The 16,958-nt window shown below is 33.8% G+C and overlaps 1 protein-coding gene and 1 long non-coding RNA gene across 11 annotated transcripts in view; one reads left to right on the top strand and one right to left on the bottom strand.

Moving 5' to 3' along the window:
- LOC145969368 (lachesin) overlaps window positions 1–16,958 on the bottom strand; it is a 157,972-nt gene that overhangs the window by 7,566 nt on the left and 133,448 nt on the right. For 2 of the 6 annotated variants that reach the window (XM_083095440.1, XM_083095441.1), the window contains exon 10: window positions 8,007–8,481. In XM_083095440.1, coding sequence (XP_082951566.1) covers window positions 8,445–8,481 — 37 coding nt within the window. In that variant the 3' untranslated portion in view covers window positions 8,007–8,444. Of the gene's footprint in view, window positions 1–134; window positions 262–2,370; window positions 2,432–8,005; window positions 8,482–16,958 lie in introns of those variants that run through there. The other 4 variants (XR_014438064.1, XR_014438063.1, XR_014438065.1 and 1 more) reach the window with 4 other exon arrangements.
- Window positions 1–16,958, top strand: part of LOC145969370 (uncharacterized) — a 159,072-nt gene that overhangs the window by 25,508 nt on the left and 116,606 nt on the right. The gene's annotated exons all lie outside the window — the stretch shown is intronic.

Genomic DNA, 16,958 nt, shown 5'->3' with positions numbered 1-16,958 from the left:
ATTCTGACTCGTGTGATCGTGTAAACGTCTGACTTAATTGTATACGTATACGCGATAATCGTTGCGTGCCCGCGTCTCTCTCTGTATCCGCTTGTAGTTTCCTGTCATACGATATATACGGATTGACCCACAAAGGCCTTTACAGGAGTAAGGCGGACGGGCTCAAGATTGTCGAAATCGTGCGCGATGTCGAGGTCTAATGGTTCCCTGTGGCAATGTCAAATGGCTTGACGTAAAGGGTAGTTTGTAACACCAAGCGTCCTGTTGATTTAACGATGCGAGACGCATTGCATTAATTTCAAATGGTAACAGACAATCACTGAAGTTTACAATTGAGTTTACAATTTGATTCACTACACAAGTTCTACAAAGATCGAAGAAGGAAAAAATTTTGTGACATTAATAAATATATTAAACTATCTGTTGTGTGTCAAACTGCTAGTAAGAAAATGAAATAAAGATTTTAAATGCAATGAAGATTTTTATATGACACTTTATTTGTCATAAGAAATGTACATTAATATTCCACTTTAACTAGAAGAAAGCATAGATAATAATCAAATAGTATAGAGGATGTAATGAATCCAAGAGTCTAGAAATTTATCTGAAAGACACCCGATATAATGAATAATTGTCTCAAAATATTCCATTTGCCTGTAGTTGGCAACATTATGCAAAACCAATCCTGCGGCTATGAAGCTGATTATGTCGGGTTTATGCTTAAGTAGAAAATGGAACAAACTAATTAATATAACAAATATTATTTAGAAATTATATCCAGTTTTCCAGCAAATTACATAAATTTATATAATGAGATTATTGCAAGTATAATAATCAATCTGAGAGAATGACAGGGAGATAATTCTGTTTCCAAGTGCGCACACGTCAATAATCACATGTGGAATAAGCTCAACGAACTAATAAGATCGCGTAATATAATTGATCGAGAATCCGTTTGAGGGAGAGAACTTTTATTATCCCCGAACGCGTCGCCGTGACTTCCGTCCTCCATGATTTTCCTCCTTGACTTTCTTGCGAATCTTCATTACGTACGCACTGAACTATGAACAGCTTCTGAAAGTTAAAGCCACTTATCGACGACGACGGCGGCATATCTCCGGCGGGTTTAATCTACCCTGGAATCTGAGTTTGCCGGGAAAACCGTTCGCGGGATAGAGAGACCCAGCTACTGCCGGCGGCCGATTACCATCCGGGAATGTTTATTAAATCCTACGATTCTTTCCGTCAGCTATTTTCATTCTTTCGGTTAAAAGTTCGGTTGTCGATCGGAGATCGTGCTTCCTTTATTTTCCTATCGACTTCATATACATATATGTATACATATATATATAAGATTGATATATATAAAATTTCTTTCACTAGCTTTCACAAATCGTCTGACAATCTTACAAGCACAAATTTTATCATTTTTGCCTAATATCTCTATTTTTTTAAAACTCTTTCTCATGAAATCATTCATATTTCATTACGTCATCATAATTCCTCGCTTTATACCAGGTTTAAAATTTTATAAAAATATAAAAGGAAATTAATTTATATAAATGGCCAGTTGTTAAGAAAAATAATCAGAAATTTTGATTTTTTACAATATATGTAGAATAATTCTAAATCTATAATTGTAAACGTTTTTTATATTGCTAGGGTTAAATAAAATAAAATTAATAAATTCCGGCTATTAATTTTTATTTCCTCGTGCATTTTTTATCGCACGTGTCCTTAAAAGGCAGTTTTATCCCGTTTATTCTGAGTTTTCGGCTGATCATTCATTGGCACATCCGTGCTCACGCCAAACCAGCAGTCACTTCTGCCGACTGCACAATCTATGAAAGCGACCGGCGGAATTTCATTAGCATCGAACGCCACCGGTCGAACTGTCCAAGTCGGTTGCTTGTCCAAGTCTCTTTGGCCTTCTCTCTCGTACTTCTTCTCTGCGGTCCTATCCGTTCGAAAACGACTCACGTTTACGTGAAATACAAACAGCGTTTATTACGGTGGACGTAAAAAAATTTAGATATTGCTCGAAGAAACACACGCATTAAATATATTCAGCAGTCTTAAAACTTATGAGCCAATTTATAAATAACAAATATTTCTAATTTTACGTAAAGTGTTTAAATTTTTGTATTTACAAAATAGATATTTTATAATTTTAATTGGAATTATTTTTGCATTTTTTTGTGTTCACGTTGCATATGTTTCGCGAATGATTTCATATACATACATATACATATACACATATATGCATATATACATGTATGAGTACATGTGTAAAATATCTTAACACAAGCCATCTGTTACCTGCCTGTAACAACTCGACCACGAGCGACGCGCAGGTGGAATAGTAGTAATGCGACATCGAATTATTCGCGGGATATCGCTCTCCCTCTCTATGTATCGTGCATGTAATCCTCTGTAATCATGCATATAGTTAATGGGACATCAGAGATATAGATATCGTCTACAGCAATTCTTGAATATCTCAGTCAGATTCGATTTACATTTCAATTTCAATAAATTTTTACGTACAAGAAAAACTTTTAGATTAAATATAGAAAAGATCTTAGAAAAGTGCACATATGATAATATTCGAAGAAAAGAAAATGAAGTTAAAACCTTCTCATAATTTCTAACTTCATGAGGAAATTCATTGTTGATTTGACTAACGAATAATTTTCGGTTGTTCGACATTTTTTGTAAGAAATAATATTGTGATAATTCAATTAACGAAACTGAATGTTTAAATTAAGCAGCAGTAAACCGCAATAAAAATTATTTACATACAATTGTTGTTTTCTACCAAAATTAAAAATTTATTTATTAGTAAAAGTTATATCTCTCGTAATACATTTATTAGAAGAAATATTATAATAAAAATATCTAATACTACTATTTCGTAATACATTTATTAGAAGAAATATTATAATAAAAATATCTATTATAATAAAAATATATAATAAAAATATCTATAAACTATATGTGTTATATAGTAATATATATTAATAATTGTATATTCAGCAACATATAAATAAACCACTCGATGAAAAATGAATAAGGGGTAGATATATTTGATATTGATTGAGCGACTCGAGATTAGTTTAGGTAATAGATTAGCATAGGTTAACCGCTCGCGCTATATTCATGATAATATACCGTATTTACTGATCAGTACCAATAAGCTTAGCGTAAATGATTTGTCAATTGTTTGTTAAATATGATTAAATTCTATATATACATATTACATTGTATATAGTTTTCTCTAATAATAGGACATTTATAATTTGTCCCATTGTAATAAACATTTGTATAAAGAAATTTAGAAATTAATGAGAATTAATTCAAGCACATTTGTGTAAATAAATATATACTAAACAATAAATATTTAATTTTGTAAAATAATAAATATTCATATTTAAGTAATTAGCAATGGACTTTAGTAAATATGATGTTGCCATTTTTCTCTTAAAGGAAAAGATAGTAATAAATTTATTTCATGTTTATTTCATAGATGTATAGTTGAATATTTTTTATCATTTAATTTTTCAGATTATTCAATATCAATTATTCAGATTATTCAATATCAATTATCAATTATTAATTTTCTTTTTATTCTTATTTTCCTTATCCTCGTTAATGTATATCTTTAATAATTATGATGGTATAGAGTAATCAATTTTTTTAATAAGAATCTTTTATATCGCAAATTTTAATTTTGCAAATATGCAATGTACGTCACTGAAATACGCTGGGAGAATTTTCGACGTACGAAGAAATTCGCGTTCGCGACAAGATATAATGACCGGGACGAAATTCGATCGCGCTTGGTCAGATTTTCTGGACAGTCGGCGAATCTATTACATTAAGCTCTTTACAGTTGGTCAGCGGATAGCGGGAAGATCTAATTTGCCGTGCGGAACGAACAGAGAGGAGGGTAGCACACATGCACACGTACACACATACAAGATATCGGAAAGGGCGAGAAAAGAGACGCGAGACGAGGGGATTTGAGGGAGATAAAAAGTCAGAGCCGTTTTAAGATCTTCGTCAGCTCTATATATCTTATATTGAATATCAATACATAGCTTGATCTTTACAGTTATATTTTATTATTAATTTTCTTAAAAAAAGATTATGCTGATTTTGTGCATACACTAATTTAAGAAGACTAAATTATTTCTCTATTGAATTCATATCGATTAATATATTTAAATAATTAAATCCTGAGCTAATTGAGAATTAAATTAATCTAATACTTAAATAATTAAATCTTTACCGATTTTCTTTTCGCAGTTTTTTCTTGCACGGAGACTATATCTTTTTGTATATCGTTTTGAGGTGTAGAACGTTTTGTAAACTCTAGTAAAATTCATACGCTACATAACTGTGCGCATAGATGGCTGATGGATAAAACGGTCCTGTCGAGAGGGGGTTGGCGGAGTGTGGGCAGAGGCGGAGGTGGTCGTTGCCGGACCAGCGTCCTATCCAGCGCCCATTCCCAAAGTCCATTACGGATTCCGTGGAATTATGCCGATTAGCCCGGGATCCCGGAATTTACACCGGACTAACGCTCAATACTAGTCGCCGTGGCGAAATCTCATCTCGTGGAAATAATTAAAACCCGCACACACCCACGCCCGCCGCGTGGACTCGTCTCTCTATCCTCCCCTTCGGTAGTTCGCCTCTCTTCCGGTTACCTGTCGCGCCCCGGGGCCTCGTCACAGTAGTCACTGTCCTCAGCGAGCGTCGTTCGCGATGAATGAGGGAGACAAGGATTATAAAGCGACGAGAAACGAGCGAGTGTTCGCGCGTGCCGCTGCGCCAGCTGCGAACGCTCGAATGCTAATCTTGAATCATGCAACGAGCTTGAATCGACGAGGAGAAATTGAGGACGCGGCGAAAAAAGGGGATTTTCCCAGTCGAAATTCCATGGTGCGCGACGCCGTCTTGTAATTATCTCTCTAAATACGCACGCGAGCGACATTTTAAAATCATTAAAGGTCGTTAAGAACTTTGTCCGGTACTTTTCCGTGCTTGGTGGATTCGTATTTAATTTATGGCCGTTAGTATGGTAGATACATACGCGAATCGAATGAGATTCGTGCTAAAAATTAATGTGGGCAACAATTTAAGCTCGGTAGCAAATAATAAAAGATTATTAATATTTATATAGTTGAATAATTAAATAAATTGTTAAGTTTCATTTCTTGAATTTTTCGCCGACGAGGTCATTCCGTCTACTCGACATGGCTCGGTTTAATTACGAACAGAGGCTTTTGATTCATTCCCAAGCGAAGAAACGTTCGGAGCACGGAAGAAGAGGCACAAGACCGCGTTCCCAATTAAAAAATTTAAACATACAACAATTAAAACGCGTGAAAAAGATAGATGTGAAAAGTGCACTCGCGTTTTTTTTTTTCCACGAGTGGGGAACACGGGCTCGTTAATTAAAAGACAACCGGCGGGACGAGGTTCGCTTATCGGTTTGCGAGCTTTAATACGCTCGCGCGCATGAACGAGCGAGCTTTTAATCGCCGACTTGTCGCGGCGATCTTCGATTCCATTTGCGGATAAAACCGATTGCAAAGTAATCGGATAACCGATCGCGAGCGACGGTGACGCGAGCAATGCGCCGCGCGATCGGATATTGATCAAATATTTAATATCGCCCAGGGATCTACGCGCGCGAGAGAACATCGCATTCCCGGCACAATGAACAGCGCTCATTAGCAGCGGGCTCGTTATTCAAAGTTCAACGTGTTCGATCTCCGAAGTTTGGCTCGATGTAACGCACACCGTTCGAGGAAAGTCCGCGTAATATTTCCTCACTTCGCATCTCGGAAACGGACGAACTTCCGACCCGGATTTTTATCCGTCGTTTTGCGCGAGTCCCACTTGCAGAAGCATTCTCGGAGTTTTGCGAACCGTCCGGACTAACTATCGAAAACGATTTCCTCCGCCTCGACTTCGCGCTTTTAGTAACGACTGTTAACGTTTTCCAGGTATATTAACGTTCCTGAATATAATAATTCGTCGCCACGTGCGGAATTGGAACAAAAGCCGAGTCATAATGCTAATATCGAATTTTATCCGCGCTGTTGGATAGAACCGTGGCATTTATATTATCCAAAACGCATTATCACGCGCGTGTGCATTTCGATGCATCTTTTACGATACATAGTTGACGAAGAAACTAGCTGTTCCGTCGTTAGAACGAGCGATGTTAATCAATTTTATCATCGAGCGACCGATTTCAGGCTGGATGCCGCATCAAAGGCTCGCGTAAATCCGATCAAACAGCGCCCCGTCCGTCCATATTATATTAATTGGGCTCCGCGCATAACACACAGCAATAACATTAGCGAAATAATATAATAACGCTATCGGCACTCGGCCACTAGGCTGACCGCCGTCTGGCGGTTCTCGACATTATTTCACGACGAGCGAGGCAGCGCAAACATATTTGCATAATATGTGTTCCGCTATCGCGCACCTCCGCCTCCACCGCTCCTCCAACCTGAAATTCGAAACGCGGCTGTAATCAGCGAACGCCGCCTTTTGTATCGGTAGTCGCTGCATCGATGATGCATCGCAACGCGTGGGACGCGTTTAGCATGACGTGCCAGCTGATTGAAAGTTATTTCAATGCACGGGATATGTATCGGATCGCGGATACGCGAGATTATTTCGAGTTTCGGTGTGTTTTAATCTAAGAGATATAACTTACATGTCTGTATCAGTTAACGTTAATCACCCAAATGAAGACTTGGATGAAAGAACGCTCGATGTATCGTTAAATCAAGCACGGCCAGGCGTAAAAACGAAGCCACGTGGAACATTATTACCCTTTGCCCTCGCGAGATTTTAAGGTACATCACGACGTCGGTCTGGTTACCGTGCTTGACGCTTTATGAGTTTACACACGCGGTAAGATTCGCGATAGGGCGCGAAGCTCGCTTCGCTCCTCTTTACCTTAGCTTACCAGGGCTCGTCTTCAGGTAGTACGTGCCTGTAATACTTGCAACAATCTTGCGTCGTACCGATAAATACCGACTCCCCATGTTTAGCATACGGAATAGATCACGCACCATTATGGACAGAGTATGAAATAAATATGAAAAATGAATTATATGATAACTGCTATCTCTTATAGTCGAACGTGTAATTTTATATTTGTGAAATTAACGGCCGTTTTGATCGAACATTACTGACGCAATGCGAAATCTTTTATTCGAATCTCACTTTAATATCGTAATAAATTTTCTGGGATCATTAATTTTTTAATTATATTTTATTTAACTCTGTTATATATATTTGTATGGCCTCCAAAATGTGTTTAAATGATTTTGCTTAATGTATATGTGTTATTAAATGTGCACAACATTTATCTAAATACGATTGAGTGCGTTACTATAGTATACACATTTCCTTATTGCAAGCTATTACATAAAATATAAAAAGTTTCATCAACTTTATCGTCAGGTGCGAGAGGAAGAGGAAAGCGAAATATGAAGCCGGAATTATTCTGCACTAAGCATTGACGTCGCGTGCAATTATACACGCGTGCAATTATGCCACCACGGTCGGATTGTACAGTATCTGATGTTTGAGTTTATAACGATGAGCATGTATGTCTGATGTACATTCATTTTACACAGAAAACAGTGAGATTGCAAATATCAAAACAACAAACAAATTTGCAATTTAATCTTTTGCTGTACAACCTAATTTTTAGTTTATCAACAATTACATGATGATGCGCGTAAAGACAATGAAAAACATTTATTGCTTCCATATATAATTTAAGTAATATATATATACGCGAATATTAATTTTTTCCACACTTTTAATTCTCTTTATTTTTTCCACCTTAAAAATATTTATGATATTACAAGTTAAAAATAGGAACAAATGATGATTATCCTAGATTTAGTTGTATTGATGATTTTTTTTCTGTTATTATACACAGAAACTGGAATAATAAACTATGATTTGAATAGAGCGAGAAAAATAAAAAATGTATATTTACAAAAAATGCAACAATTAAAAATGCAATCTGATAAATAGATAAATTGATGAATGAAATGTTAGTTTAAATTTATGTCGATAAAAGTTTTCTTTGCTCTTTACAGATATTAAAGTCTATATTTTTATTTAAGAGTTAATCTTATTCTTATCGCGTATGCAAAAAGGTTACAATTATCAGAAGGATTAAAACGATAAATTTCAAACGTGCACTTTTTTATCGGTTTCAATGTCTATTAATCTCGCGCAAATAAACGTTACGGTCTAAAAATATCGTTCACAAAACGGTCGTGTACCTTTAAAGGGATCATCCTTGTTCTCTGAGCCTGCACATCAGCTTGAATTCCGGAAAATTACTTCGTGTCCGGGTCATCTTTGATGCGATCGTCTCTATGGATATCCATTTACAATGATATCGATAGACACGGCCTCTTGCTCAGCCTGGAACACACAGGACATTGAACTATGTCTGCGATCATATTGGGGATTCTCCTTACATAACATGTTTACCTAACAAGGAATTTATTGATTTGAATGAATATATATATTTTTACATCATTTATATATTAAATGCATTAAAAATATTTTTTTTCTCTTTCTTTCTTTTTTTTAATGTGTGTATACTTATATTCAAAACGAAAAATCTATATATTTTCCTTATTTTTTATTTTATTAAAATTATTGTTTTATCGCAACTAAAATAATTATTTAATAAATTCAATTATTAGTTTGTAGAATAAAAAAGATTAAAAAACAAATATTTATTTTATAATTATCTACAATTAATATCATTACTAATTGATAATGAACATTAAGTTTGAGAATGAATGGCAAGAGTTATTTTGTTTTCAGAAATACACTCTTAAAACAATACCGCTTTATTATGCTTCAAAGTTTTCCTTTATTCGACGCGCACATAAATAAATATAATAGCGATAAGAACTGATTACATTCTTAGGGGAAACTTTTTCTCTCTCAATACATCGATAAAATATTTTAAAAGTTGATATATCCACGAGTATGGTATATATTTTTCATGAAATCATTTATTAAATAATGAAATATTTTTAGGAAGATTATTGAAACATAAAAATTTAATCTAAACATAGTTTCAATATTAAAAATTGAAGTAGTAAATTATATACATACATAGATGTGTGTGTTATGTAAAAATAAATGGATGGATGTGAAGTAATGTACATTTATATATTGGTTATAAAATGGAAAAAAAATCCAGTTCAAATATTAATGCAAAACTGATTATCAACATTAATTTTTCTTATTTATGATTAATGTTTTTATAACGACTTATTCATATATAAATTAATAATATGTAATTAAATGTTAGGAGAAAGAATATTTTTTAATTAAGAAATAAATAATGCTCTAATTTTAATCAACAAAAAATTATTTCCTTTTATTTCTTATAAATTGCTAATACTTATATCTTATGATAATTTTTAATTGATAATGAGTAGAATGTTAAATTATTTTGTAAAATATTTAAAAATTATATAAACTTAAAAGTTCAGATATAAAGATCTTTTATATATATAAAATTATTAAATAATATCTTTATTAACATCTAATTATATTTATTAATATAAATAATATTAACTAGTTATTAATTAATAATTATTATATTAAATTAATTAGTATAAATAATATTAATAATATTAATAATAAATAAACATTATTGTAATGTCTATTATGTTATTCTTTTTTTTTAAGATTACCAAAAGAGCTCTCAGGCAATTTTAATTATGACCATAATTCTAGAACTCAATGATCCAAAGCGATGCACGCATGGCATCGAAATCTGTATCCCTTCGAATCGTTGTTTGTCCGCCGCGAAGTTTATCGGTTCCTCAGCAATTTCTCAAAGTTGTCGCCGTGTTCTGGGCGCGGCACCGTGTGCACCATCATCCCTGTCTGCCGCCGGCCTCTTCCGGTACTCCGCGCCTCCTCTCGATCCTTTCAATCGCAACTCCCCCATCTTTCCTGCGCCCCCGACCTCCTGCGGAATTCCTTTGGAAACTTTCCGATATTCATATCTGCCCGCTACTACATCAAAAATTCCAAGCTCGCCCCGCTCAGCCCGCGAGAGTTCTCTCTCTCAGTTATAAAGGATTCGCAGCCACTTACAATATCAGCTCGTCGCCGCTCTTTCCTTGCCACTTCGCCCTTTCTCGACATCCACCTCCTCCAATCTATCCCTTAACTCTCCTCATCATTTCTTCCGTTCTCTCTCTCTTTCTCTTTCTTTCTCTTTTCCGTTCCTCTTAACGTATCTTACTCGTTACCTGTTCACTATCATCGACGTTTGAATAGCCATCTCCTTTCCGTCTCCTTTTTTCAACATTTATTTTACTCTACATCCTTTACACCACAATTATAGTCATTCTTTTAGGCATTTTCTCACTGGATCTGGATTAAGGAATTTTTTGTATTCATTATTTTAAAGGAATGATTTATTAAATATTACACACGAGTCATACATTTCAAATAGGAATGTAAAAATATGAGATAGAAATTATAAATTATAAATTTTTTTGCGATCTTTACACACGATAATTATTTTTTATTTGAATATTGAATTTGTATTTCGCTTTTTTCGTTGGTTTTCATATAATTTGCGTATCATTATCGGACTGTGAGCGGAGTACTACATATATACCATATAATAATTTTTCGGATCGTATGATTCAAATAACGAACATCTATCATGTATCGATTGTTTAGTACATGATGTATTAATTATTAATAAATAATCAATACATAAATCTCCGTTATACGTACAATCTTGTCATTTATTTTATTAAGATAAAATTTTTGTAAAATAAGACCAGTATTCGATTTTTATTTTTTGATGAGCTTATCTTTTGTATGATCCGCGTAAAACCGATTAAACCCTCCCAATGGATACACTTTGACATGGGAGGGCTCAGCATCTGAAAGGTTATCCTGAAGGAGAAGCCAAGTACCCAAACAGTTTTTAACGTTTTCGATTGTTTCCTCTTTCGCATCTCAATTAATTCTGAGTAATACATAAAGTTTGAAATATATGAAGTATAAGATTGAAATATACATATAAAGTTTTGTATGTTCAAGAGAATCATTCCAAATATTGTACATCTGTTTCATCGTACCATGTAATGAATTGTAATAAATCATATTTTCGTAAGTGCAATAAATCTGTAAATGTAATGAATTATGGCAATCTAAGAAGAGGAGAGAATCTAGAAAGCGACAGGCGACGGCGGAATAACCTCGGGTAGGAATTGTATGTAATTTATTATTTGTATTATTTATATCTGTATTTTATATTTATATATATATATATATATATATATATATATATAATTTCTTAATTATATTCCATTAAATATCTCCTAATTATTATTATACGCATCGAACATCATATTCATATAATGTTTTCCTGAAAATTAAATCTGTTAATTTTTATAATTATTTCCTAATATTAAATATTAATATTTATTATATTAATATTAATTAATTAATATTAATTATTAATATTAATTATTTATTATATTGTTCCCTAATTATTTTCGATTTTTCGATATAATCGGGATCTTGAAAAGTAGATAATAATTGGGATCGCAGCGACGAACTTTAAATTATATGCATCGATTGATAAATCATAAAGAACAAGCATATGTATATTAGATTGCATATATTATTATATACATATTGAATTTTAATTACACTTTTTTCCAAGTATACATAACGTATTCGGAAAGATTATAATATGCGTTATTTCTAACACGTTTGAAAATATCGGAGATTGATAGCGACAAAATATTTTCTAACGAAATGGAAAGAGTTTTCTTAGCGCGAAGTTTAGCTTAATTGGCGAGCTATTTAATATTGAAGCTTAAAGGATTTTACGGGCTTAAGCATCGAGAGCGCAGGCAGGTAGATAACGAAAGTTTGTTGTTCAATAAATTTGAAGTGGACTTTGCTTAAAACAGTAACTTAGCGAAAGATCTAATTATCGAGATATTTGAAGTTGCAAATTAAAAAGTTCCGACAAATTGCAAGGCTCGCATGCAAATTTTTGCCTAGAAGAAAAGCGAACCCGCTGCCGGTATTTCGCATACGCGCACGCTGTAATGAATGTCGAGTAGATTTACCATTCCCGCGTAGCTTGTTCTTAATTAATGACTGGCCGCGCGAAACTCGTCGTTTCGTCGCGGATTAATTCACCTCGAAGTGTTCACTAATTATCAATGGGTTCGCGTTGCGCGCTCGTCGTGGCATCGAAATTCCAGCTGGAAGTGTCGCGCCGCAAATCCACGCGTGCTAGGCACGCACGCGTATGTACACGCGGGCGATCCTTGCGTGTTCGCAGGAGCGAGAGACAGGATATGAGAGGCTCGTGCACGCTACGCGATCCCCCACGAACTCGTTGAGCATGAACGACCGATCGTCCGGGTCGCGGAAACCGGTTGCGGTGCTAACGTCACGTTCCAGAGGGTGTCTATAATAGCTCATTAAATTGAATAATCATCGGGGACACGCAAGGAAGGCTGCATCTGCAATTTACTTGGTCATTGCGCGCTAAGCTCGAAAGCTTGCTTGGAAACTCGATCGGAAGCTCGCTCGGATGTAACGAATGAGCGAACGATCTGTTGCCCGTATACTTCGTATTACACTCGCGTTCCTCATTTTAAACTACATTAACCTTTAGTCCAAAATCCAAAATGGGATTATCCTGGTACTTACATTTTTGAGCTTTCGATTTATAATTGATAATTTTAAAAATCAATTTGTAATTTTTTTGATAATTAAAAGGGGTAATTTTTAATATTATGTGCGAATAATAATGCTTCTATTTCTTCAGTATTGTAATAAATTTTAAAAAATTTTATTTTAGTTTATACTTTACCTTAGCTTATACTGTGACTTATTCTAATTACTTTAAGATTAAGATCGGAAGTAAAAAAATGAATATATTTTTTATAATAAGAAGATAATATTTTTTAACAAAGATTAAGGGTGAATTTATATGAGAAATGAAATCAAGAAAATTTATGTAGTTCCTGAAAAATGTGGGGGGGGTTATTCTAAATTTTAATTTATAGCAAATGTAAAAGGGGCGCATAGTAAAAGAAAGTATATGACGAAATAAAAAATGCGGGATTGTTAATTTTTATTTGTTTTTTTTTTATATTTTATATCTTCTATTGAAGAGGCATAATTTTTTTTGTGATATGCTAATGCGTAATCGTCTGTGTTAAAATATACAACGCGGAGTCACGTCCCAATTAATTCATATAATAGATATTAATTAGTTTCCGCAATTACGAGAGTCATATTCGAAATTGTAATCCCGATCGAAATTGAATACGTTGGACGTGCGTGAGTATGCGCGTTTGCAGTTGATATTAGCATCTCTGTGATATAAATTGGTTGTACAATTAAAAGTTCCACTACACCGATGCGTGTTACAACCGAAAGGCAATCATCCTCAATAATCAATAATGTTGTAACATGATTTAATTACTATGTTATGAATAATAAAATGAGATCGTTTATTTTATTTTTAATCTTAACATTGCAAAACATCTAGAATGATTCTTTACATTCTTCTTTATGCAGATTTTACTTCTTTCAAAATTGCAACGCTCTTTTTTATCATGTAATTTATAATTTTATTCGAATATTTTAATCCCAGTTTGAATTTAAATTCGCGTGACCACTAAATATTAAACATATATTCTTATTATTTCAAACGTTATTTATTGTGATATGAAAGCTCGCGAATGATAGTTTATAATTAGTTATTATAGTATTTTGCTTTAAATGTATATTAGAGATTCATATGTGTTATACTTGCGATTAATAAACACAGTAACTGTCTCACGCATATGAATTGTCAACCTCAAAAAATATAAAATATATTTGCTCATATTACTCACGTTTTATTATGATAAAATTGTTAAAATAAATTTTTACTTAAAAGAAAAAAATAATTTATCTTTTATGAAAATTAATCTTTCTCCCCTGGCGCAACGGTAAAATTGAGAATACACTGAAACTGCTACTTTAGCGTCTCCAGCAGCTCATTAAATCGAATAATTATCAGCCATAATCGCATTGTATGGAATATATACTACTTTATATGGCTACCACATCGATGTATATGTACGCGTCCACGCGCCACGGAATTTTGATCGACTGGTAAATGGATCCCTTGACGACTACGGATTATTTATTCCCTACACGATTAACGTCATGCAATCAACGATAACGTAATGAACGTATTGCCTAGTACTTGTAATGACATAGTAATGCTTCTCTCTCGCGCGGGATATCGATTACTTCTATCAATCTCCCGGGCAACAGTCTCGCGCGAGATATTAATTCTTTTGAAATATCGATCTGTCGCGAATATTATAAAATTAATAAAAATATAATTAGATTATTACCATATTACCTAATTTCAAACATATATTTAAAGAAAGTGATCGCGAGTTAATCAAGAATTTAGTCCTTACTTTTTTTATCTAGTATAAAATAGGTTTAATGGGTTTTAAGTAAATTTTGCGGTAAATTACTTGGCAATTAAAGGGATGGCATGTAAAATGAAGTTAATGACTACAACGTACATTAATCGTCTCTTTATTCGACTATATATATATAATATAATATGTATATATATCTCTGTGTTGGCGAGACAATATTCCGATAAATCGTGGCTTGGCTTGGTACAAGTTGCGTTTCATACTGGTATTACAGGGGGCGGAGAGAGGAGAGGGGGTAGTAATTAATTACATCGACGCACAGGTATGCATATCATTAATTGTTATGTATATTATGTATGTATATAACATATGCTGCACGCGCGTGAGATTATTGTACAGTGTGCGATGCGCCATTACTAAACATTTTTCAGTTTGAGAAGAGCGGGAGAGGCGGTTGGGAAAGGGAATAATCGAAGATGGTATTATTCACAATAGGAATATGATGGGGAGAATATAGATTGCGCGTCGTTCTGTGTATATCTATGTATACATAGTGCAAAATATACTAAGGTCAGGCCACTCGTACGCGAGGGGCAGTGTTGAGTCATCCCTCTTATAAAGGCTTAGCCGTTCTTTTCGAGAATTCGCCGATTAATTCTTTCGTTCTTGAAGAGTCTGTGATCGAGCTTCCGCAGAGTCGATCGGTACGCGCGATTTCTCCATCGTATCTCGATTTTACAATCGTATTAAACGCATTTTTTACATTATTTGAAATACGAAGCGGACCGTTTCGGAATGATAGCTAGGTATCGATATTGTCCGGCGTTCCTAGCTTAATTGATTTGACATTTGATACTTTTATTTTAATGACTGAGTAAATGCGTCAAGTATCGATACCTTTACCCGTATGATATTCCCATAAATGCCACGCTCGTCGATCATTTGGAGCGATCGAGGATCTATGAGAACAATCAAAGCGCACGGAGATTCGATATGTAAGTAAAGCATCACGAAATTATGCCCGAATCATTAAATGATATGTTAATTTGTGACGCAACTTGCGCACGTCTTCATCTTCTTGTTTCCTGCATCTCTTAACTGTTCAAATATTCTCCAACATGAACCTCTGTTAAGCCAACAGAACCAAATAAGCAAAATCAAATCAAACCTATTAAATTATTTAGTACCTATTTTGTACTAATTTGTACCACTAATAATAATTTTGTACCTTGTGCAATTTTGAAAAAAACTGTGACACTGCCACCTTAATATTAAGCCAGCAGGACCACAATAAAAAAAAAGAAAAAAAGAAAATCAAGTACAGAAATATAACGGACTGAATTTGTACTAATTTGTACCATTAATAATAATTTTGTAACCTGTGCAATTTCGAAAAAAATCATAACATTGCCACCTTAAATATTAAGCCAGCAGGACCACAATAAAAAAAAAAGAAAAAAAAGAAAATCAAGCACAGAAATACACTAGACTGAATTTGTACTAATTTGTACCATCAAAAAAGACTTAATATATTCATCCCTTCTGCTTCAAACAACCCCCAATTGAATTTAGCCCTATCAGTCTCAAGAGTAAAGTACTCGTTCCCATTAGCAGAATCAATCGCTACTTGTACATTCGACGTAGCATAATTTGTACTATCAAAATATAAAGTTTTAGATTTTGTACCCTCGCCGATTATTCAAAAACTACCCTCGACCCTCATCAGTCTCAAGAGTAAAGTACTCGTTTCCATTAGCAGAATCAATCGCTACTTGCACATTCGACGTGGCATAATTTGTATTATCAAAATATAAACGAGTACTTTACTTTTGAGACTGATGAGGATCGGGGGTAGTTTTTGAATAATCGGCGAAGGTACAAAATCTACAACTTTATATATTGGTAGTACAAATTATACAAATTATTCTTAAGACTGATAGGGCTAAATTCACTTGGGGGTTGTTTGAAGCAGAAGGGATGAATATATTAAGTTTTTTTTTTGATGGTACAAATTAGTACAAATTCAGTCTAGTGTATATCTGTACTTGATTTTCCTTTTTTTCTTTTTTCTATTGTGGTCCTGCTGACTTAATATTAAAGTAGCAGTGTCACGGTTTTTTTCGAAATTGTGCAAGTTACAGAATTATTATTAATGGTACAAATTAGTACAAAATAGGTACTAAATAATTTGATAGGTTTGATTTGATTTTGCTAATTTGGTCCTGCTAGCTTAACAGAGGTTGTATTTTAAATGAAACAATTTATTATATTTTTTGTCAGATATTTTATCATTTATAATGTATCTGGAAAATGTATCTGAAAGTGTGACTCGAGGTATATCAATTGCATAAAATGGAGAATTTGAATAATTATGACAAGATGTCACCACAGTTGACATTACTTTCGTTAAATTTTCTCTCTTTAATCTTT

This window comes from Camponotus vicinus, unplaced genomic scaffold (assembly GCF_025532165.1).
Source record: "Camponotus vicinus isolate PSW18456_S1 unplaced genomic scaffold, iyCamVici1.0 SCAF_3, whole genome shotgun sequence".
NCBI classification, from domain to species: Eukaryota; Metazoa; Arthropoda; class Insecta; order Hymenoptera; family Formicidae; genus Camponotus; species Camponotus vicinus.
The sequence above is the reverse complement of the archived record's forward strand: the minus strand, read 5'-3'. Positions and strand labels throughout refer to the sequence as shown.